This window comes from Erinaceus europaeus, chromosome 13, assembly GCF_950295315.1.
Source record: "Erinaceus europaeus chromosome 13, mEriEur2.1, whole genome shotgun sequence".
NCBI classification, from domain to species: Eukaryota; Metazoa; Chordata; class Mammalia; order Eulipotyphla; family Erinaceidae; genus Erinaceus; species Erinaceus europaeus.
Genome location: NC_080174.1, coordinates 23141959 through 23165469, shown reverse-complemented (window position 1 = coordinate 23165469; position 23511 = coordinate 23141959). Strand labels below are relative to the sequence as shown.

General features: G+C 36.5%; 1 protein-coding gene across 2 annotated transcripts in view; it reads right to left on the bottom strand.

The window, feature by feature from the left end:
- Nucleotides 1–9601: 9601 nt before the first annotated feature.
- BCKDHB (branched chain keto acid dehydrogenase E1 subunit beta) overlaps nucleotides 9602–23511 on the bottom strand; it is a 249587-nt gene continuing 235677 nt past the window's right edge. For both annotated transcript variants that reach the window (XM_007536686.3, XM_060205427.1), the window contains one exon: nucleotides 9602–9750. In XM_007536686.3, coding sequence (XP_007536748.1) covers nucleotides 9610–9750 — 141 coding nt within the window. In that variant the 3' untranslated portion in view covers nucleotides 9602–9609. The remainder of the gene's footprint in view (nucleotides 9751–23511) is intronic.

Sequence of the window (23511 nt, the reverse complement as noted above, 5' to 3'; positions counted from 1 at the left end):
CATTGGTAGTATTACTTAAAGCAGGCACAGTCATTAAAGGCCTTAATTTGCAGATTTCTGATTAACATGTATTTCTATGCTTACTGGACTTAGACATTATAAAATGAAAGAACAATGTTTATTGTTATAAAAAAGAATATTCCTGTGTTGTAGCTTTTCTTCTTACTCTGCTTTAACTTAATCTATTCTTTTCATATTTCTCCCTCCAGTTTCTGCATTCTTGTAATTCTAATTGTTCTCATAAACAGATTATAAATTAGTCTACAATGAGGAAAAATCATGACTGAAGTTCATTAGTGATCCTGTTTTTTTTTTTTTTTTTTTTGCCTCCAGGGTTATTGCTGGGACTCAGTGCCTGCACTGTGAACCCACTGCTCCTGGAGGCTCTTTTTTTCCCCTTTTGTTGCCCTTGTTTTTTTTAGCCTTATTGTGGTTATTATTATTGTTGTTGATATTGTTGTTAGATAGGACAAAGAGAAATCGAGAGAGGAGAGAAGACGGGAACCAGGAGAGAAAGACAGACACCTGGAGACCTGCTTCACCACTTGTGAAGCTACTCTCCTGCTGGTGAAGAGCCAGGCAGAACCGGGATCCTTCCACCAGTCCTTGTGCTTTGTGCCACGTGTGCTTAACCCAGTGATCCTGTTTTAAATATTTTGTAATTCCTACATTTTCTTGTTGGTTCCACAGTGACTTTGCAGATCCATAATATATATAATTTATTATTTATAAAATGGAAACACTGACAAGACCATAGGATAAGAGGAGTACAAGTCCCACCACCAGAGCTCCATATCCCATCCCCTTCCCTGTTAGCTTTCTTATTATTTAACCCTCTGGGAGTATGGACCCAGGGTGCAGAAGGTGGAAGGTCTGACTTCTATAATCGCTTCTCCACTGAACATGGGCATTAACAGGTCAATCAATATTCCCAGCCTCTCTCTCTCTCTGTTCCTAGTGGGGCAGGACTCTGGGGAAGTGGGACTCCAGGACATATTGGTGGGGGTCATCTGTCCAGGGAAGTCCGGTTGGCAACATGGTAGCATCTGGAACCTAGCGGCTAAAAAAGAGCTAACATATAAAGCCAAACAAATTGTTGACTACTCATGAATCTAAAGGCTGGAATATTGTAGATGAAGATTTGGGGTTTCCGTTTTAGAAATAGCTTGTAGGTCTATTTTAGGTATATTCCAAAGGGCCCATGACTTTATTAGTTTTTGTTTGAGTGTGACCTCTGATACGCAGATGAACCCAAGTTATTGTCTGGGGAGATGGTGTCATGGCTGGGAAAAGGGCTAGAAATCTGGATCAGGGAAGAATAGCTTCCAAATATGGGGAAAGTGTATAAATATTGTTGACTGTATATCCATGGATTTAATCATATTAGGCATAGGAGCCTATGTAACCTCTGTATCACTGTAGGTTCAAACTTGCATTCTGTGGTCATCAGGAGGAACATTGCGAGTTGCACCAATTTCAGGCATAGCTTATATTTTACTATCGATACTATGTAATATATATATTTAGAACATAATCTTCCTGTCACATCTCTCTTAAGATATATCCATCTTGTGGCTCTCCACCCCTATCCCCATCCCTATCCCCATCCCTATCCCCATCTTTTTTCTCTGTACCTCTCTCATTGAAATAAAGTTAAAAAATATTAAAATAAAATTGATCATGGTAATAATGTTAATAAATGCAAATCAAATTATGCTGCACACCCTAAACTTATACAATGCTACATGTTAATTATATCAATAGAACTGAGAGGATACTCTCCCAGGGACATTAAAAATATATGTTTTACCAAGATTAGAAAAGAAAACACAAGTCGAACCTGAAATGGAATTGGCGTATTGCACCAAAGTAAAAGACTCTGAGGTGGGTGGATGGGTGGGGAGAATACAGGTCCATGAAAGATGATGAATGACATAGTGGGGGTTGTATTGTTAAATGGGAATCTGGGGAATGTTATGCATGTACAAACTATTGTATTTACTGTTGAATGTAAAACATTAATTCCCCAATAAAGAAATAAATTATATAAAAAATAAAAAAAATAAAAAAAAAGATATATCCATCTTATCAGATATGGAATATATGCTTTTAAAATGAATCTCTAAGTAGCAGAATTACTTCTTTTGATGTTTTATTTTTAATGAAAGAGAAAAGTACAGAAAGACTAGAGAACTGCTCAGCTCTGGCTTATGGTGGTGCTGGAGGCCTCAGGGTCTCAGGCATCATAGCCTTTTATATAAGCATTATGCTATCTCCTCAGCCAAAGTTTTTATTGTTGCTTTTTGTTTGTTTTTGCTTTTTTTTTTAAATCAAAACAGGGTGAAACTGACTTCTGATAGTGCTGGGGATTGAACCTGAATTTTTGATGGCTGAGGCATGGAGGTCTTTCTGCTATATCTGGATTGATATGTTAGTAATTTGGAATATGGTTTTAAAAATTCTTGATGCCTTTGAATACTCTTCTTTGTAGCATTTATTTTTACTTGGACCTTGGCAAAATTTTAACTGTTTGTGTATAACCTGTAGTTTATACATTTATGCATTTATTTTTGCTGGTCTTACTAGGTAGATTTTTTTTCAAACAGAGAGCATAGAAAAACAGACAGAGATGGGGGACATATCACAGTCCCAAAGTTTCCCATAATATAGGGGGGTGAGGGGGCAGGACCGGAAATTAGGCCAACCATGCTAAAACAGGCCCAATTATCAGAGAGAGGTATTTTGCCACACTTGTTGTGTGTATTCTTTAAAAATTACATATATTCTCTGTTTGTAGAGATATAAAGCTTGAAATTTATTTCACTAGACCCAACTCTTTCTATTCTTGTATAATTCAATTATCAAACTGAAAGTGGGGTAGCAAAGTCTTCTATAACTGTTCTGTCCTATATATATATGTGTGTGTGTGTGTATGTATAGTTTGCTTACATTTTAAATGTATGTCTTTTTGAAGCAGAGAGAGAGAAAGAATGAAAGATACCACAGCACTGTACTTTCTTCAGTGCTTGACCCTGAGTTGTACATTTGGCAAAGCAGTGAACTATCAAGGTGAGCTATTTCATTGATCCACAGCTTATATCTTACTATTGATATTATATAATATATATTTATAACATAAAGAATCTTTCTGTTCCATCTTATCAAATATGGAATATATGTTCACATAAGCATATTTAATGCAATAGTTTGGGTATTAACTTTTTCACTTGTTTCCATTCTTTCTATCCTCTCCAGCTATGATCCCTTGTCTTTATACCACTTCTCATTTTCCTGATTATTGTAGCTAAAGGCTACAATAATCAGGGAGATATAAAGTATTAGTTTCTTAATCTTTGCTTGTATGTGAATATTTTATTTTATTATTTTATTTTATTTTGCCAGAGCACTGTTCAGCTCTGCTTATGGTGGTACAAGGTATTGAATTTATGGACTTAGGTGCCTTAAGCATGAAAGTCTCTTTACGTAGCTATTATGCTATCTCTTCAGCCTGTAAACATTTCCCCTTTCCTTCCTTCCTTCTTTTTTTTTTCCTTCAGTTTACATGCCTCAAGGTGAGCAAATTGGAGTCTCCAAATCACAAGTCTCCATGGAAATTCCAATTTGCTTTGAGCTACATTCTCTATCCACCAGCCAAATATTTCTGCTTAAATTATCACTGTGCACATAGTTGGTGAACACCTCCCCTTTATGTTCTTGGTGTACTTAGAACAGGTAAAAGTCTGGGATCCAGATTTTTAGAACTTCATGTCCTAGACAAGGCTGAGGTTAACTAAATTTGCTTCTGCCCAGGCAACCTGGCTTTCTATTCTGAGGTACCCAACTGGACCTGGGTCAGAGCCATCTCTGTGGCAAGTGCTGGGCAGCACTGGGATTGGCAAGAGGGACTGAACCACTTCTGGTGGGGGAGGGAGTTCTCTAAACAAATGGCTGTGCTTTACTAGAAGGTGGGGGCAAAAGGATCGGCCAGGCAGCCAGAAACCACACGTGTCCCTACAGGCAAGCTGATGGGAAAAGGATTTCATCAAACTAAATGTGTGCCCTCAATAGGCCATCTTCTCAATATTCTCACCAAGGGTTCCCAGATTATGTGACTTAAACCTCAAGAATAGTGATACTGGATGATCTCACTCACTTGTGAGATAGAGATACAATGCAAGGGAACTAACAAAGTCAAACAAAAAAGGTAACCAAACTGTCTCTTGTACTTTGTGAGAAATATGGTAGCTATAGGAATGATGGGGAACATAGAGCTTTGATAGAGTGTGAGATGACTTACACACCATGTGTGGGTATGAAATTATAACCCTGGAATCTTAAAATTTTATAAAAATAATAATAACAATAATGATATTATTATTAAATCACTATTAAAATGAAAAAATAACAGGATGCAACTTTTTACACTGTCATTTTAAAATAGCATAGGTAGATTAGAAATCATAAGAAATGTCTACTTTCTTAGTGTTTACAGAAAATGGAAAATTCTAAATGGCTCTGTTTCTTTGAATATATATATATGATGAGAGTGAAGGTGTGGTTATTTTCTGCTGGAATTGGTGAGAGCAATGTCTTCCGGAAACTCTGTAAGAAGTCCACAAACATCGTCTCTCAAGGACAAAACTAAAGTTGAGAGCCTGCTGCTGGGAGTGGTGGATTCATAAGGTTAGTACCATAAGCCCAGCAATAACCCTAGTGGACAAATTAATTAATTAAAAAGTAGGGGAAAATTTGCTTTGCAAATAGTGGAGATATAGATAGATAGATAGATAGATAGATAGATAGATAGATAGATAGATAGATATGTAAGAAAAATTGACTACATCCATCAGTCCTCCTGGGTAAGACAAGCATTCCAATTCTGTCAGCATGAAGCAGAATATGATCAAGAGGGAATGGCAACAGACTCAAGAGAAAGAGAAATCTTCCTTCTGAAGTCTTTTGTTGTGGCTTATATTGTTTTTAACTATCTAACCACATTAAGAAGTTATGGGAGGGGTCAGACTGTGACACACCAGTTGAGTGCAAGGACTCTGGTTTGAGCCCCCACTTTCCACCTGAGGGGGCGTTGGGGGAAAGAGGACAATTCATAAGCAGTGAAGCATGTCTGCAGATATCTATCTACTTATCTCTTTCTAATCTATCTGTCTATCTCTCTATCTCCTCTCCCTCAATTTGTCTCTGTCCTATCCAGTAAAATAGAAAAAAAAAAAAAAAAGACAAAAGATATCTGCTGGGAGTGGTGGATTCATAATGTTAGTACCATAAGCCCAGCAATAACCCTGGTGGACAAATTAATTAGTTAATTAAAAAGTAGTTAGGGGAAAATTTGCTTTGCAAATAGTGGATAGACAGATAGATAGATATGTAAGAAAAATTGGCTTTATCCATCAGTTCACTTGGGTAAGACAAGCATTCCAGTTCTGTCAGCATACATCTACATCAGCCACAAAAGTCAATACAAAATACAAAATACAATAAAATTGTATTCCCTAGACATTTTTAAAAAAATTTTTTATTTAAGAAAGGATTAGTGCACAAAAACATAAGGTAGGAGGGGTACAACTCCACACAATTCCCACCACCCAATCCCCATAACCCACCCCCTCCCATGGTAGCTTTCCCATTCTCTAGCTCTCTGGGAGCATGGACCCAGGGTCGTTGAGGGTTGCAGAAGGTAGAAGGTCTGGCTTCTGTAATTGCTTCCCCGCTGAACATGGGCGTTGACTGGTCCGTACATACTCCCAGTCTGCCTCTCTCTTTCCCTAGTAAGGTGTGTCTCTGGGGAAGCTGAGCTCCAGGACACATTGGTGGGGTCTTCAATCCAGGGAAGCCTAGCCAGCATCCTGGTGGCATCTGGAACCTGGTGATTGAAAAGAGAGCCAACATATGAAGCCAAACAATTTGTTGAGCAATCATGGATCCCAAGCTTGGAATAGTGGAGAGGAAGTGTTAGGGAGGTACTCACTGCAAACTCTAGTGTACTTCTGCTTTCAGGTATATATTTTGCAGTAGTTTATGGATACGTGTGCACATAAGCTCTCTCTCACAGAAACTGGTGTATATCTAGATTATGGGACTTTGTTAGAAAGTGAACTACCTGAGATGAAATTAGAGTGTACTATAAAAGGAAAGGTCTCACCAGAGTAATGAAGTTGAAGGGTTGTCATTCCACACGTGAAGTCTCTGGATACAGTCTGAGGTAAAGCATGTTGAGGTGGCAATCGTTGCTTTGGTTAGGTTGTGATAGGCGGATGCAATATTATTTGGTTTGGATTGGGAGATGCATATGGGAAAGTGAGCCCTATCCAAGGGTTCCAGGAGTGGGGGAAGTAGGGGCTCTATAGTGAAGATGTGAGGTTCCTGTTGTCTTAGGGTTCAAAAAGACAATCGATAGTTAATATTATCATCACATTATTTGTTAATTGGGTTAACTTTGAAAAGTCCCTTTGTTATGGTTTGCTGTACAATACCCAGTATCTTGTATATAGCTTTGCTATTGGATACTTCTAATCTACTTGGTCTAGGCTTTTGAGAGAGTCCGCATATCAAATACATAGCCTATATATTAAAAAGATTCAGTTTGTCTTTTGAGAAACTTTGATACATACAATTGATTTCCCCCTCTCATATTAATTAACTACTGATTTATATGTCTACATTTTGCTAGGAGTGTACATAAACACCATTCCCACCACCAAAGGACTGTGACCCATCCCTCCTGCCCACTCCCACCCCCCACTGGCCCAGGAAGCTACATGTCTACCCCTCACCACTGGGTTTTTACTTTGGTGCCCTACTTACAATTTGATCAGGTCCTGCTTTTAGTTTCCCTTTCAGATCTTCTTAGTCAGCTTCTGTTGATGAGTGGGATCATCCCATACTCATCTTTATCTTTCTGACTTAGTTCACTTAACATAATTCCTTCTAGCTCTGTCCAAGATGGGTCAGAGAAGGTGGGTTCATTGTTCTTGATAGCTGCATAGTTTCCCTAGACATTTTACTCTAACTCAGATTTAACTAATAATCTTTTGCCAAAAATCATTATTTAGTAATGAACAATCTATGAGTACTTAAAAATTATTGTAATTATAAAAAGGACACATAAATTGAAGACAATTCAATTTTACTTTATTGTGCATTATCCCCTACCCAGTATTTACAGATTTTATTAAGCAAAATTCATCAGCTCACGGGAGGAAAATTTGAAATTTGAAAATCACCAGTTTATATGTGTGAACACAATGACTGATTTATAATTTTTCTACCAGTGTTGTTCATTTCATAAAAACTATTCTTCAAGAAGAGATGAGTCAGAGGGAATATAAAAATTCAGAAAAAATATTTCCATATATAGTTAGAAGCTTCCTGTTTTTCTGTAAAAGAAATCAATAACAGTTATAAGCATTTCAGTTTCAGTTAATACTATACTTATCTTTTAACATCGATGAGCTATTATTTTTTCTATTACGTTTCATGTTTTACTTTTTATACTTCCAGAGACACACACAGGGGATGGGATATGGAGTTCTGGTGGTGGGAATTGTATGGAGTTGTACCCCTCTTATCTTATGGTTTTGTCAGTGTTTCCTTTTTATAAATACATTTAAAAAATTCATTATAAAATAAAGATAAAAAAATAAGTTAAAAAGAACAGTGAGGTATATCACCATTATTACATTATGACAGGATAATAGGAGGGAACAAAGTGGACAACAAAAGTGAAAGGAGTCTTCTTGACAGTTCTGCATATAATTTATGATAGAAGCTGGGCTCTTTCACAGACAGCAGGGGAACTTTAGAAAAACAGCCTCTTCCTCTGTATATCTAAGGGAATACTTGAATACGTAAACTGCTGCCTCGTATTCATATCTGTAAAATCTCAGATGTGGGAATCATAATGGCAGGCTAGGGCATTATTACTCTTTCTGGACAAACTGAAAGCTATTTGTCTCTGGCAGATAAGATCTTTTTAAGTCATCTGATACAAAAATCAAGAAACGCAGCCTTTCTTAGTTTTTTTTTTTTTAAAGCCTGGGAAAAAAAAAAACACCTTAGGGGCATGGGAGACAGCATAGTGATTATGCAAAAAGACTCTCATGCCTGAGGCTCCATGGCTCCAGGTTCAGTCTCCAATACCACCATAAGCCAGAACTGAGCAGTTCTCTGGGAAAAACAAACAAACAAACAAACATCCATGAACTGTGTTATATAGAATTTACATTCTCTTTGAAAGAATAATGAGGTTCTTCTAAATGTGAATATATTATTATTCTTGGACAACTTAAAAGATTCCAAAGCTGTAGTCAATCAGTGTAAGTGACAGGTATTTTAATTAACCTCCCCCAACTGAATGGTTATTAATGACATTTTTTTTTTTTTTTTTGCTAGACTAGCACAGATGAAGGGAAAGATAAGCATGGCTTAGAAACTTGCTATAAATAAAAATTATCCATTATCCAATTTTAAAACTTTACTTTTGCCAAAGTGGGTTCAGTGTGGGATTTGGGGGAGCCGCATATTTTAGGGAAAATTTTTCCCTAATAAGTATGTTTCCTGATCAACAAGAATTATTTTTTCAGACAGCATAAAGGTGAATTTCAGAATATTACAGATCATCATACTGGTTAAATTACTAGAGTCCAGGGAGTTGGGCGGTAGTGCAGCGGGTTAAGCGCAGGTGGCCTAAACCACAAGGACCGGCATATGGATCCTGGTTCGAGCCCCCGGTTCCCCACCTGCAGGGAAGTCGCTTCACAGGCAGTGAAGCAGGTCTGCAGGTGCCTGTCTTTCTCTCCCCCTCTCTGTCTTCCCCTCCTCTCTCCAGTTCTCTCTGTCCTATCCAACAACAACGACATCAATAACTATAACAATAAAACAACAAGGGCAACAAAAAGGAATAATAAATAAAAACTAAAAAAAATTTTTTTTTATTGTAGTTATTATTGTTGTTGTCGTTGTTGGATAGGACAGAGAGAAATGGAGAGAGGAGGGGAAGACAGAGAGGAGGAGAGAAAGATAGACACCTGCAGACCTGCTTCACCGCCTGTGAAGCGACTCCCCTGCAGGTGGGGAGCCGGGGTCCGAACCGGAATCCTTATGCCGATCCTTGTGCTTTGCGCCACCTGCGCTTAACCCGCTGCGCTACAGCCCGACTCCCAAAGAAAAATTTTTTTTAAATTACTAGAGTCCAAATTAATGGTAATGAAAGGATTATTTCTCAATAAAAGCAACTACCCCATACTATTCAAACAGCTGATAAAAATATACAAAAATGATGGTACAAGTTGAAAGGTATATTTGCAATAAAGCCAGAGCAGAGAACATCTTCACCTAGTGGTTATTCAATAATAGCATATGCATTTATCTAGTTTATATAAATATGATAATAGATTTACTTGATATGTTAATACATTCATTACTATAAACTTTAATTTTTCTGAAACTTACCACTTACTACAGAGCTAGTCATTTACTAAAATACAACATACCAGTCAGTCATTATTGATCCATCATTAACAAACAGAATGTTCAATGTTAAAGGGTCCCATGCTGACTTTCTAAAAACACAGGGCAGACTTACCAGTGTGATCAATAGTTAATCATTTTTCTTAGAGCATCATAGCACTTCCATTTGTCTGGGATGTAGAATGGTTCAAAAATGTGAGGAAATGGTGTATCATACCCACAGACTCTTGATATAGGAGCCTCTAGGTTTAAGAAGCATTCCTCCTGTAGAGAAAAAACAGTTAACTTCATGACTATTTCTTTACATTCACAAGGATGAGATAACTCAACTCAAAAATGCAACCACACCTAGGTACATTCAAATAATTGTACCTTAATGTAGAAAAAGTAGGCTTTACAAAGCAGGTAACAGCATACTCTTTTTGATCTACAAATTTAAGGTAAAACATTTTTACATTATGCCCATATATGTATCTTGTTTAAACTAACCTGGGATCACAGCAAACAAGCTCGTATACAAATGTAAATGTGAAGCATGACAAAATAATGCAATCACTGGGGAGACAGCATAATGGTTATGCAAAATGACTTTAATGCCTGAGGCTGTCATGTCACAGGTTCAATGCCCAGCACCACCATAAACTCTCAATTTCTTTGTCTCTAATAAATAAATGAAATATTTAAAAAATAGTAACACAACTTCACAGTGATTGTGTATGCTTTGTTGTACATTTTAACAATAAACCACATATTAGTTTTATGACAAATATTTGAGCTTATTCTATGCAGTCATTCTTCTTCTAGCGTTTGCCCTTCTTCCGTAGCCAGTCAACAGCGTCAGGTTGAGCCTGATGTAAAGTTTCGAGACCTCCTTTGAATCTGGAGAGGTGGCAGTTGTTGACTATGTGGGTCATAGTCTGTCTGGAGCCGCAGGGGCAGTTCGGGTCGTCTCTCTCCCCAGGGATGGAACATAGCGGCGCACCAGCCATGGCCTGTTCGATAGCAATTGAGGAGGGCCCAATCATAACGTGCTAGGTCAAAGCTGGGTTGACGCTTGCAGGGGTCTGTGATGAGGTGTTTGTTCTTTACCTCAGCTGACTGCCAACTCTGTTTCCAAGAGTCTGGAACAGAGAAGTTCAGTGTAGGCGTAGGGGACCAGATTGGATGACGAGACGTCAAGCCTTGGACAGGGTGGGCGAAGATATCCGCGTATATTGGCAGGTCCAGTCGAGCGTAGACGTGGGAAATGAACTTAGATGATGCCGCATCCCGACGAATATCTGGCGGGGCGATGTTGCTAAGAACTGGCAGCCATGGAACTGGGGTGGAACGGATGGTTCCAGAAATTATCCTCATGGAGGAATATAATTTGGAGTCGACCAAGTGGACATGGGGGCTACGGAACCATACTGGGGCACAGTATTCTGCAGTGGAATAGCATAATGCCAGAGATGATGATCGTAGTGTGGAAGCGCTCGCGCCCCATGAGGAGCTGGCCAGTCTTGCAATGATGTTATTCCTCGCACCCACCTTTGCTGCAGTTTTTATGAGATGTTCGTGAAATGACAGAGTGTGATCGAGAGTAACGCCAAGATAGACTGGCTGGGCTTCATGCCGGATTCTCGTATCGCCAAGGTGCACATTAAGCTCACGCGAGGCCGAGGCATGGTGTAGATGGAAAACAGATGATACCGTTTTTGCAGTGCTAGGGATTATGCAGTCATACTGAACTTCCACTAGTAGTAGGGTCTTAATCTTTCTCACAAGTAAACTTTGGAGTTTTTATAGGTGTACTTATCCTCTGACCATTCACACACCTCACAATCACCCCCCACACACACATACACACAACACATAGTCCACCCCAAGCTTATTACTCTTTGTTTCTTAATTGGTGATTGTTTATAGTCTAATATTTAACATTAGGCACAACCTCTCGTCTTATCTCCCCTTAATTGGCGTCTAGGAGTCACAAGAGAATCCCAGTGTCCCTTCATCCTGTCCTTTTTCCTTCTCCAGAGTCCTTTGTTTTCATTTAATATACCACATTCAGTCCAAGTTTCACATTGTTTTTCTTTATTATTCTTAAGTTCCACCTATATGTGAGATCATTTGGTATTACTCTTTTTCTACCTGGCTTGTTTGATTCCAGTGATGCCTTTCAATTCTGACCACAGTACTGCAAAGGAGATGATGTCATAATATTTTTGGATTGATTTTTGGAATTTTTTAAATTTATTTAAGATTTTTTTTGCTTTTTTTTTTTTATTTATAAAAAGGAAACATTGACAAAACCATAGGATAAGAGGGGTACAACTCCACACAATTCAATCGTGAACTTAAAGGCTGGAATAGTGCAGATGACGAGCTGGGGGGTCCTCCACTTTGTAGATAGCTAGTAGGCATATTTTAGTTATAGTCATTCCAAAGGGCCTGTGGCCATACTAGTTTGCTTTTTTTTTTTCCCCCTTGAGTTTGAAATCTGATATACAGATAGATCCAAGTTATTTAAAAATATTTATTCCCTTTTGCTGCCCTTGTTTTATTGTTGTAGTTCTTATTGATGCCGTTGTTGTTGGACAGGACAGAGAGAAATGGAGAGAGTAGGGGAGAGATGGGAGAGAAAGATAAGACACCTACAGACCTGCCTTCACTGCCTGTGAAGCTACTCCCCTACAGGTGGGGAGCCGGGGGCTCGAACCAGGATCCTTAGGCTGGTCCTTTCGCTTTGTGCCATGTGCGTGATGTCATAATTTTTAACAGCTGCATAGTGCTTCATTATGTATATGTACCACAACTTCCACAAAGAACTTGCCAAATTTAACAATGAAAAGGCAAGAAAATCCCTTGAAAAATGAGGAGAAGATATGGGCAGAATTTTCTCCAAAGAAAAGATCCAAATGGCCAAGAGACATAGTAAAGTGTTCAAAGTCACTGATGATCAGGAAGCTACAAGTAAAAACAACAGTGAGATGCTATTTTTCACCAGTAAGAATGTCATATATTATAAGAGACAGAAACATCAACTGTTGGTGAGGCTTTGGAAGGAATAGGGCGCTCTATATTTCTGGTGGAAGTACAAGTTGTCCCAACTCGTATGGAAAACAGTCTGGAGATTCATTAGAACTCTAGAAACGGACCTACCTTAAAACCCAGAAACCCCTCTCCTAGAGATTTACGAGGAAAAATAAAAATACCTATTGCCAAAGACCTATGAACACCAGTGCTCATAGCAACATAGTTTGTAATAGCCCAAACTTGGAATCAACCCCGATGCCCAACAACAAATGAATGGCCAAGCTCATTGCTCTTTGCCTCATGTGCAATTGTTTCTCAGGTGTCAATTCTTAAGAAGTTAATTCTCAAAGGTCCTTGGTAGCAGCGGGATAAGCACACATGGCACAAAACGCAAGGATAAGGATATCAGTGTAAGGATATCAGTGTAAGGATACCAGTTCGAGCCCCCTTCCCACCTGCAGGGCTGCCGCTTCACAAGAGGTGAAGCAGGTCTGCAGGTGTCTATCTTTCCCCCCTCTGTCTTCCCCTCCTCTCATGACACCAAGTCCCAGCAATAATCCTGGAATCAAAAAAGTAAATAAACAGAAATTAAAAAAAAAAAAGTCAGCTTTCCCAGGAAGCCTTTATTCACTGCACTTCTCTAACCCAGCACCACCCCGCTAGTTGCTAGTTAAAGCTAACTTCCTCCCAGCTCTCCTACACACCTGGTACACAGTCCATTGTAGTTTCCCAGCAACCTGTTTCCCCTAGTAGACTATGAATTCCATGAAGCTAAAGATAAGGCTCAAAAAGTAAAATTCTAGCTACAGAAGAACTTGCAGATTTTTTTTTTTAATGTTATTCTGGTAGGAAACAGATTCAAGTCTGAAATACTAGATCATCTCATTTGTTGGTGGCATTTAAGAAACAAAGACAGCAAGGGAAAACACAAAGTGAAACTCAGACATAGTGAGAGGGCCTCGCAGATACCTATCATGGGGAAGCAAGAAATCATACCCATGTGTCAAGAACTGCACTGTAAACTACTAAACCTTTAATAAAATAATTTTTTAAAGGCAGTGAAAATTTTAGAGAAATAAGAAAAACCTTAATAGAGAGCTACTGTATGATGATTAACTTATTCTTAGGAAATCGATTTAATGTTATCATTTGTAGATAATTCCTGAAATAAAATCTTTGTGCTTTCTATATGTTCACTATCTGCATTGCCTGTTTCACAATGGACTTGTGGCGGTCCATACTCTCAAGCGTATTTTACTAATTGGATTTTCTTTTAATTTTCACTTTAGCAGAAATTGTTACAGAGGAAGGAATTCTAAGGGTTCATGCTCAGTCCCTAATGTTGCACTTATTTCTTCCAGTGAATGCACTGGGGCTGGAAAAAACCATGTGAATGGGATAAACTAGCTCCAAAGAGAACCAGCAAAACCATTATTGATCCCACACACATTTTTTTCACAATAAGCCTGGTGATTAACAGTGCCATGCATCAAGTAAATAGCAGGTTTTTTGCTATTAATAGAAAACCTTGAGAACCTTGTGTGTAAGGCTCACCTAAGCAACTCTACTACTAATAAACTCAGAGGAGAGGATAGATTGGGTAGATTGCATCTTAACTGCAATAAGTAATTTTTTAAAGGTTTTATTTATTAATGAGAAGGATAGGAGGAGAGAGAGAAAGAACCAGACATCACTCTGGTACATGTGCTGCTAGGGATCGAACTCAGGACCTCATGCTTGAGAGTCCAATGCTTAATCTACTGCGCCACCTCTCAGACCACTGCAATAAGTAATTTTAAAAGGATTTAAATTGTCAAACTGGGATTAATTCAGATTTATTATTTCAGTTAACTGAGTCTGTTTTCCATCTTTCTGGGACATTGAGCTCTTTGTATACAAGCTATCCATAGACACTGCAAAATAAAGCGAATCACCAGCAAAACAGGTCACTAAGTGCCTCTGATTTTATTTGTTACAAAAATATACTATTGTTTTAACTAGTAGCCTGGAAAATTGTCCCAACAAAATGATCTGTCAGTGTTTTTGAAAATAATTTGTAACATAAGGATCTATACTTTCATACTTAAAAAAACACAATTCTTCTAGTTCCTCAATTACAAGCATAATCTTTACATTTTCATCTATTTAGAACATGTCTGAGAGGTGAAACTTGAAGAACTATAAGCTGTAGTAAGGTAAGCCTTTGAGAATGAAAGTGAAAGAAGGTGAGTGAGAAGAGGTACTAAAGAAGGAATGCCACTCATTTCCTTTTCTGTATGTATTGTCTGAGTTTTACTGAGAAAGTATTACTTTTGTAATGAAATATCACTGATGTAAAGGAAAAGAGTAAAGAGCAGAATCTCGAATAAAAGTACCTATTTGGTGTTACAGAAATTTGTGATCTTTATATGAAGATTTTTTTTTTACTTTTGGAAATAATTCCCATAAATTATACAGAAATAAATTACTACAAAGTGCCATCTGTGAATATAGAAAATGTATTGATATTTTAAAAATATAGATAAGTCAATAATGTAGAAAAAAAACTATGATTCAACTTTATAAGAATATGCCTGGTTGAAATGAAACAGCTTACAACTGTGATTTTTGGCTAACTGAAGTATATTAAAAAGACAAATTATTTCACCCCTGGACTGTGCTAAACTTCTTTTAAAGTAACTGAATATATGATTTTGGGGACAAGTAAGTGTATAATGTAACATAGCAATGAGCTTTTTCACATACAGATGATTTATGAATATTTCTTAGGGCAACTATCAAAACAAGGTATCTTTCAGCTTTTTTCTTTTCATATAAAAGCTAGACCTAAGAACACACTTAGAAGACAGTTACATTAAAATATTAATGTTTCTGATTAATCTACAGCATATTTCTATAATCTGCTGTAATCTATAAAGTATCCTTCTTTGAAAACAACATATGACATTGTATCAATAATTATAGAAACAAAGTGCCGTGAATTTTTGAGACATTCCAGATTAATTATATTCTTTTTTTTTAGTTGGCAGAACAAGTCCACTATATTTCTAAAAGTGTTTCATTATTTCTTTATTCAGAAAAGTAATCCACATAAAATTAGGAAAAAATAATTACCTAACCCTGAGAGTTGCTGTGAGGATTATAGGAATTGTCTAGAACATGGAGTAAAATGGGAAACATTAAGTTTCTGGTCTTTGTCCCTGGAGAGATTATATGCAGACTGGCTCAATCCACGTGGAACAATGACAGATGTGACTGTGTGGTTCCAAAGCAGATCAGAATGTTACATGTAACCAGGGACAACAGAAGAGAACCCAGACAGGTGCCAAGAGAAACTTCTGCAGCTCTTCATGGTCTAATGTTGCACTCCGGAGCCAGAAAAAAAAGGAAGGAAAGTGAATCCTGAAACAACCATGTAGTAATGTCTACACATATTTTGCTATGGTGTGTTCTTTCATGCAGTTGGGTCTCAAGGAAAGCCAGATATCTCTTTATAAAGATCTTTGTGCATTTTGGTGGTGCATGGTTGACTTGTGCACACATAGATATGATGTGAAACTCTATCCCTGAAATCTTAAAACTTCATAAGCCAATGTCAAACCAGTAGCAGCAGCAGCAATAGTAGTAGTAATGAATATGTGTAAAATTCTTGTACATGGCATATGAATGTACTTTTCTTAGATTTAAGTATACATGAATTGTATTAGTTTTCTTCTGGTTTTTCTTTCATTTTTAACATATATTTATTCATTTTATTTGATAGGACAGAGAAAAATGAGAAGGGAAAGGGAAATAGTAAAGGAGAGAGAAAGAGAGGCACTGGCAGCATTGCTTCACCACTCATGAAGTTTCCCTTCTACTGGGGGTGGTGGGGATCCCAAGTCCTCACACTTGGTAATACGTACACTCAAGCAAGTTTGCCAATGCGCAGATCTAGTTTTTTTTTTTTTTTTTATAAAATGGAAATATTGACAAGACCATAAGAGGGGTACAATTCCACATAATTCCCACCACCAGAACTCTGTATCCAATCCCTCCCTTGATAGCTTTCCTATTCTTTATCCCTCTGGGAGTATCAGCCTTAATTTTTATATATTTCAAAAGTATCACCATAATAAGCTAATCAAGAATTTACTTCTTAATGTCTTTTTGTAATTGTTACTGTTTCCGTTCTAAAATATGTCGATGGCAGAATAGTAGCTTACAATGTGACACTGATGACGCTAAATATGTAATAATCACATTTATCAGTTTTAACAAACCTATAAGTAGGTATCACATTCCATTTCACAGATGGACAAGCCAAAGGTAATGGAACATGTCCAAGGTTAAATAGCTAGATGCACAGTCAACTTGAAGTCATGTTCTTAAGTCATTCTTCTGCAAATGCTAAAGTATAGTTAGTGAGAATACAATATCAATATTTTTAATTAAAAAAAAAGAATGATAAAGTGGAAGGCAGACCGAGATTAGCAAGAGGCTTAATGGCTTAACCTTGGTCTAAGAGTCCTATTCCATACTTATAAAAGGGGCATAGAGGGAAAGATGTGAAGATGAAAAGACACACTTAAACATGAGGGTAACACACTGAAAAGTAAACAGATGGTCCTGGAGTTTGGAACCTCCCAGGATATCTATCCTAAATGGTTTAAATAAGCATAATTCAAATTATTTACATACTAGCCATCTGGGTTGCTATGCATATTTTAACCTAAAAAGGAAGAAAACAACATGAAATAAGCAAAATGAATTCTTTATTTGACTATCTTCTGTAACAAGACAAAACAAATGTACAAATACCTTGTTGACATTGAAAAGGATGATAGAGACTATAAATTTTCTAGAAGGTAAGAAAACAGCAACAGAACAGGTTTTTAAAAACCTAAATTTCATGGAGGTACATAGCAATGGGTTATGCAGACAGACTCATGCCAGTATCTCCAAAGTCCCAGGTTTAATCTGCTCACACCAACATAAACCAGAGATAAGCAGTACTCTGGTGAAATAAATAAATAACAAAAAAGTAAATTTCCATGGTACATGAAACAATTATTGCTTTAACATGAAAAAGTACTATACTTTTAAACATTAACAGTTATACATTTATTCCTATGTTTTGGAGATTGCAATATAGGTGGTATAATATGTACGTATGTGTCTGTCAATTAATACATATTAGGGTTTTCATGGGATCACTAAAAAAAAAAAAACATACACACACATAACACCATCACCCCACCCCACCCCACCCCCCCACCCCCGCTAAAAATTTTAAGAAGGTCAGCCACAATGCCTCTTGTCATCATGTCACAGGAATCAGAATTACATCACTGAAATCCATCTCAAGAATTCCACACTGTGGCTTCAGTCACCCTCAACATTTTTGTTGTTTTATGGCAAGATTGTATAATGGCATTGGTACAGTTTGAACTTTAGGATTTTATCTAGAGTGAATCTTTGTTCTCCTATGAGTTAATCTCTCTGAGTCTCTCTAATTTATAGCAAATGCCAAGTTATTAAAAGTTCTGCTATAGTGGGGACAGAGAGCATAATGGTTATGCAAAGAGACTCTCATATGCCTGAGGCTCCAAGGTCCCAAGTTCAGTGCCCCACACTACCAAAAACCAGAGTTGAGCAGTGCTCTGGTAAAAAAAGAATAAATAAATAAATAAAAGTTCTGCTATTGCAGTATGCTGTTGTTTTCTTTTTAAAAGAAATTTATTTATTATTATTGGATTGAGATAGAGAGAAATTGAGAGGGGGTTGATAGAGAAGGAGAGACACCTGCAGTCCCGCTTCACCACTCACGAAGCTATGAAGCTTTGCCCCTGCAAGTGGAGATGCTGCTGTTTTCTAAATCTGCTGCTACTGTGCCTATCATTCTGGATTGGACAGTAGCATATACAAAGAATCTATTTTCACACTGACACATCATAGCTTACTAATTGACAGTCATTTATTTTTCTTTTAAGATCTTCAGGTTATAATAAACACCAAGTATTGGAAATGAAAGGCCAGATTATCATAGAAGACACAATTTGGTACACAGATCACCACTGAAAAATAATATCCCTTACAGCACTGTGCCTGAAGAGCTGCCATACACCAAACATTTACCAAACTGCAAGAAAATACAGGTAATAACTCATGGGGCCAAGAAGGTGATAACTCAATGCACCAGAGCACAAGATTTGTATATCTTGATGACCCAGGCTCAAGCCCTTGCACAACCACTAGCCAGAGCTGAGCAGTACTCTGGTCTATCTTTTTGACTTTGTCAACCAATAAACCAGTGCCCAACCCCCCACGCACCCACCCACCCACCCAAACAATAAGATGAAGGCATTAGGCTACATGCAGATGTCAAGAAAAGACAGGGTCCTGTGCTGACCCCTTGTGGAGATAAGTGAATCTGGACACAAACATCCTGGCTGGACCACGACAGATTTATGTGTGCGCAGAGTGGGTAAGTCAAAGCTGCTGGAGCAGTTTAGTCCTCATCCTCCCACCCACCCCCAACAGCCATAAGAACATAACTTGTAAACTATGCTACCAGAAAATTGTCAGGTTCCAGGAGATTACAAGTGAAACAGCTCAATAGCTCACTGAGTGTAATCAACACATGCATACTGCAAAAAGAGTATAAAATCAAGATCATACAGTGAGATTTGCTATATTTTCAAAGCAATCTCTTGATTCTCTTTTTTAAAAAAATAATATAAGGTAACTAACTACAAACTCAGAAATTTTTGTAGATAATTTTTTTTCCCAGTACTTAAATGAAAAAAAGTGAAAATCAGATATGGTCCACTGGGCAACACTATATTCTCTTTTGAGTTGGAAAGTTGTGAAGTTTAAAGAAACTAAAGTAATTTTTCAGTCTTTTATACATGCTCTTCCATTCTTATAGCTAATATAAGCTACTAAAATTCCATTTCTCCAAGGAACGATTTAACTAATTTTTTGAAACATCTACGGGTAAGTCAGAAAAACAAGACACTATAATGAAAATGACATCACAAGTCACAACAGGCATACGGTGCCTATAGGGCTGTCTAATAAATCAGCATCTTATGTTTCTACTTTGGGAAAAAGGAGAAGCATCAATCTATGACTTAATTTCAAAATAATAACTCAGGCAATTGATTTTTAAATTACTCTGCAAACAAGAAGGCCCAGGTTATATGGCACAATCATTATTAAGTTACTGTAACACATTTAAATTAGGTAAGTGGATTTTCATTTCCAGGAAAGGGGGTGGAAGGCTGAGTGCAAACTGAACTATAAGTATAACAAGCACTGAGTATATATATATTTCAGAGCGATATCATCTCTTCTCAGAGAAAATACGGAAACATAGTTTTAAATGACTCATGAATGTGTTTAAATTTTTGAAAATATTTTTATTATCTTTACTGATTAATAGAGACAGTCGGAAATTGAGAGGGAAAGGAGAGATATAGAGGAAGAGATCCAAGAAGACACCTGCAGCACTGCTTCATCACTTGCAAAGCTTTCCCCCTGCAGGTGGGGACCGGGGACTCAAACCTAGGTCCTTGAGCATTGTAACATGTGTGCTCACCCAGGTGCACCACCACCTGACCGCGTGTTTAAATTTTTTGGCCTAAGTTCCAAAGCTACTGAGTCCTTTTGGGGAATTATTTTGTCTAGAGGTTGCGATGAACAGTGCAAGAGCTAAACTCTTAAAATATGAGAAAAACTACTGACAAAATCATGGATGCTGGATAGCTATTAAAAGTCCATGAACTGAAGAGACTTGTATTTTGATTATAAGTTGATGCGCTCTAGTTGCTGATGGAAGGTGAGATATCACCAAGCTTATCAGAGAAAATTTTATTAAATCTTTCCATAGCCAAAACATAAGCATTAGCAGATGAGAAAAATTTATGCTAGTGTCTTAAATCACACTTTCTCAGCAAATGAGTCAGAGAAATCTGTAAAGGCACTATGCCAGCAACTCCAATTTTATTACTGAATTAAATAAACACAAATCAAAAATAAAAAATAGTTTTCATTTCAATTATTGGTGTAGATACTATTTACCACCCTTTCAAAGATTTAAAGACATTTAGTCTGCATTAATTTTCTGTATAGCACAAATCTAAAATAATAATAATTCTGCAGGCAACAGTCTCTAACCTATTCCCAAACATTAGATTTATGATTCTTTTATTTTTCTCATATCACATACACGCGATTCATTCAACAAACACTTGACATAAAGTATTTCACATTTACAGAATTGGACCAAAATAACTAAATAAAAGAATATATGAATAATAATGTCACCTAGCTTTACATAAATAACAGCTAAAACATTAGAGTCAAGCCCAACTATTTCAGAAAACACTTCTATGTAAAAATCATAATTTGATTAAATTAAATACTAAGATCTCTTTCACTTAAGGTCTTTGATCAATCTTCAGTGTTTGCTTAATTTTTATAAAGCTACTTTTCCATTTTAATGCAAATGACTGGCAGTTTGGCACAGTTTTTCATTTCTAAAATTTTCCTTCAGAAGCTAAGGGATAGAACTGAATAAATAGGCAGATTAAAAAGGCAGATTCCATCTTTGAATTGGATGTTTATTTTCTAAAATCAAACAGAAATATTATTGCTGATCTAAATGAGTGTCTTTGGCTATTTTAGCTACCTAAAACAAAGTTGGAGAATGATACTAAAATAAATGTAAAAATGATTCGTGGTTCAAATTCAATAGTTGTGTCAGAAAATAAACATCTGTCTATTAATATAAAATAATCAGTGGATTCTGGTCTGAACTCTAAAAACTGAAGTCGAACCAATTTTAAGACCAACCGTTAACATTAAAATCAATACATGTGAGGTATTTTTCTAAAAATGATAGTTTTATGATTTTTCACTATTTTAAAACCCAAACTAAGTGAAGTCAAGCAAAAAACTATTCCTATAATTGATAATTTAATCTGAAATCACTTTTCAAAAAGAACACCGTGTTCTTTGTAAAACATAGATTGTATTAAATATTTAAAAAATATTGACTCATTTTCATTTTTCTAAACACTGTGTTAGTAGTCACAAAGAAAGCTGGGGCCCTAATCAAATCCCTATAATGTTCAGGTACAATTGGTAAGATTTGGATCTGCTTTCAAATTTCCCTTCAGGTCTAGATTTAAATTATGGCCCAAGTTGCTTCATCATTTTTTTTACCTGAAGAGCCCTAAGAAAAACAAAGCTAAAAAAAAAAAAATTCATTTCTTCATGAAGTCTTCCTGCAATATAGTCTGCATATCTGCTACAGCCTCCAAGGATGTGAAGGCTTTAAAAGTTCAAACTCTATATAGAATTTTAATTCATTTGAAATACTCTATAGTCATATTTAACATTCAAAATGTACCGTGGCTCAATGCTTTTGTTTAAAAGGTTTTTATTCAGTAGCGGGGGGAAGGCATTGCTCTCAAATTTCCCCAGATGCTGAAGCTTCTCAAATTTTATAGTTAGAAATTCTTCCTATAGAAGAGAGCATCAACGGCAGCAAAGTTTGAAAGTGGAATTTCCTTAGAATGTGGATGCATAATGATAAACATAAGCGACTTTCAGCCCTGCGTCATCTCCTGAACAAATCGCTCTCTGTAAGGTAGGATTTTTTCTTGGCTTGGCACCAATAAGCTTAAAATATTCCTGTAAAACAGCTTTTCTGATGATCCTACAAAGCATTTAATTTTTCTGCTTCTGTATTTCCAAAAAGTGCTTTGTATAATGTACTAACAACCACCAAGTGGTACTGGGGAGGCCAAATCAATCCTGGTTAAAGGAAGCTCATGCATGATTCTTTTCTATCCTGAAAAGAAAAGTATGAAATCGAAACTGTACTAAGAAAATTTCTGTTAGCATTTGCCACTGTCCCAATTTTGCAACCTGTTTTTAACTTTCAAGACTAATTACAAAATGCAACAACTAGAACCGAGTGATTCCCTACTGTCTGGCAACACCTTTCTAAGAACTTTGGATGGTTGGATTAAAAAAAAATGATTAAAGTATTTGATATTTTACAAATGATATTCCTTTGGTATACTGTGAAAGGTTTTCTGCTTTTATTTTTCTCTAAATGTTAAAGTTCTCTTCTAGTTTATGTTTAAAAGAATGCTAAACACATTTGCTAAAATCAAAAAAGGGAAAGAAATCAGCTTTTCCTTATTTACTACAATGTTTTTTGCTGGAATTACATGGATATCACACCCTTTAAGCAAGATTCTTCTGACTGACGAAATCAAATCAAGTTATTTTTTTTTTAGCAATTTAATTATGAACACTAGATAACTACAAGAAAATTATAGCAAAAATAAAGTCGTATGCTATCATCCCTATTAGGGAGATATGGTGAGAAACTTAATTGGATCCCAGTTTTGGAACTAGCAACCACAGTTTAATAATTAAATTAGCTGAGCAAACAAATTTCTTACATAAGGACTTATAAATATTCTCTTTATTCATATACTGATGGCTTTTACTAACATGACTAGTTTAACCTACTCATTAAATTTAATACAATATTACACAAAATGTAATTTTTATGATACAGTAATATGCAGAGGGGAGATATATATTTCCTCTAATATATATATATATATATATACATATATTTCCACTGTTAATTGTGGCTTATATTTTGTACATTTGATATATATGTATTTTCATGGTAGAATTTCAAAAACCAAGGAAATGTTCAGAATTAGAGGGAAATATACATTCCACCTTTTCCACTTCTATAATTGGGTAAATCATATAATGATAAGACAAATTCAAGTCTACACATCTTCACACAAAATCTATGCCACATGCTCAGTGTGACAAATTTCTAAAAGCTTGACAAAATTACAGATACACTAATGAAGTCCTTGTCAGTGACCAGAACTGCACTGGATACTTTTATAGTTCAGTAAAAAGATGATAATATTAACAAATTACCAAAGATGATTTTTATTAAATAAATCTAGGTGACCTAAA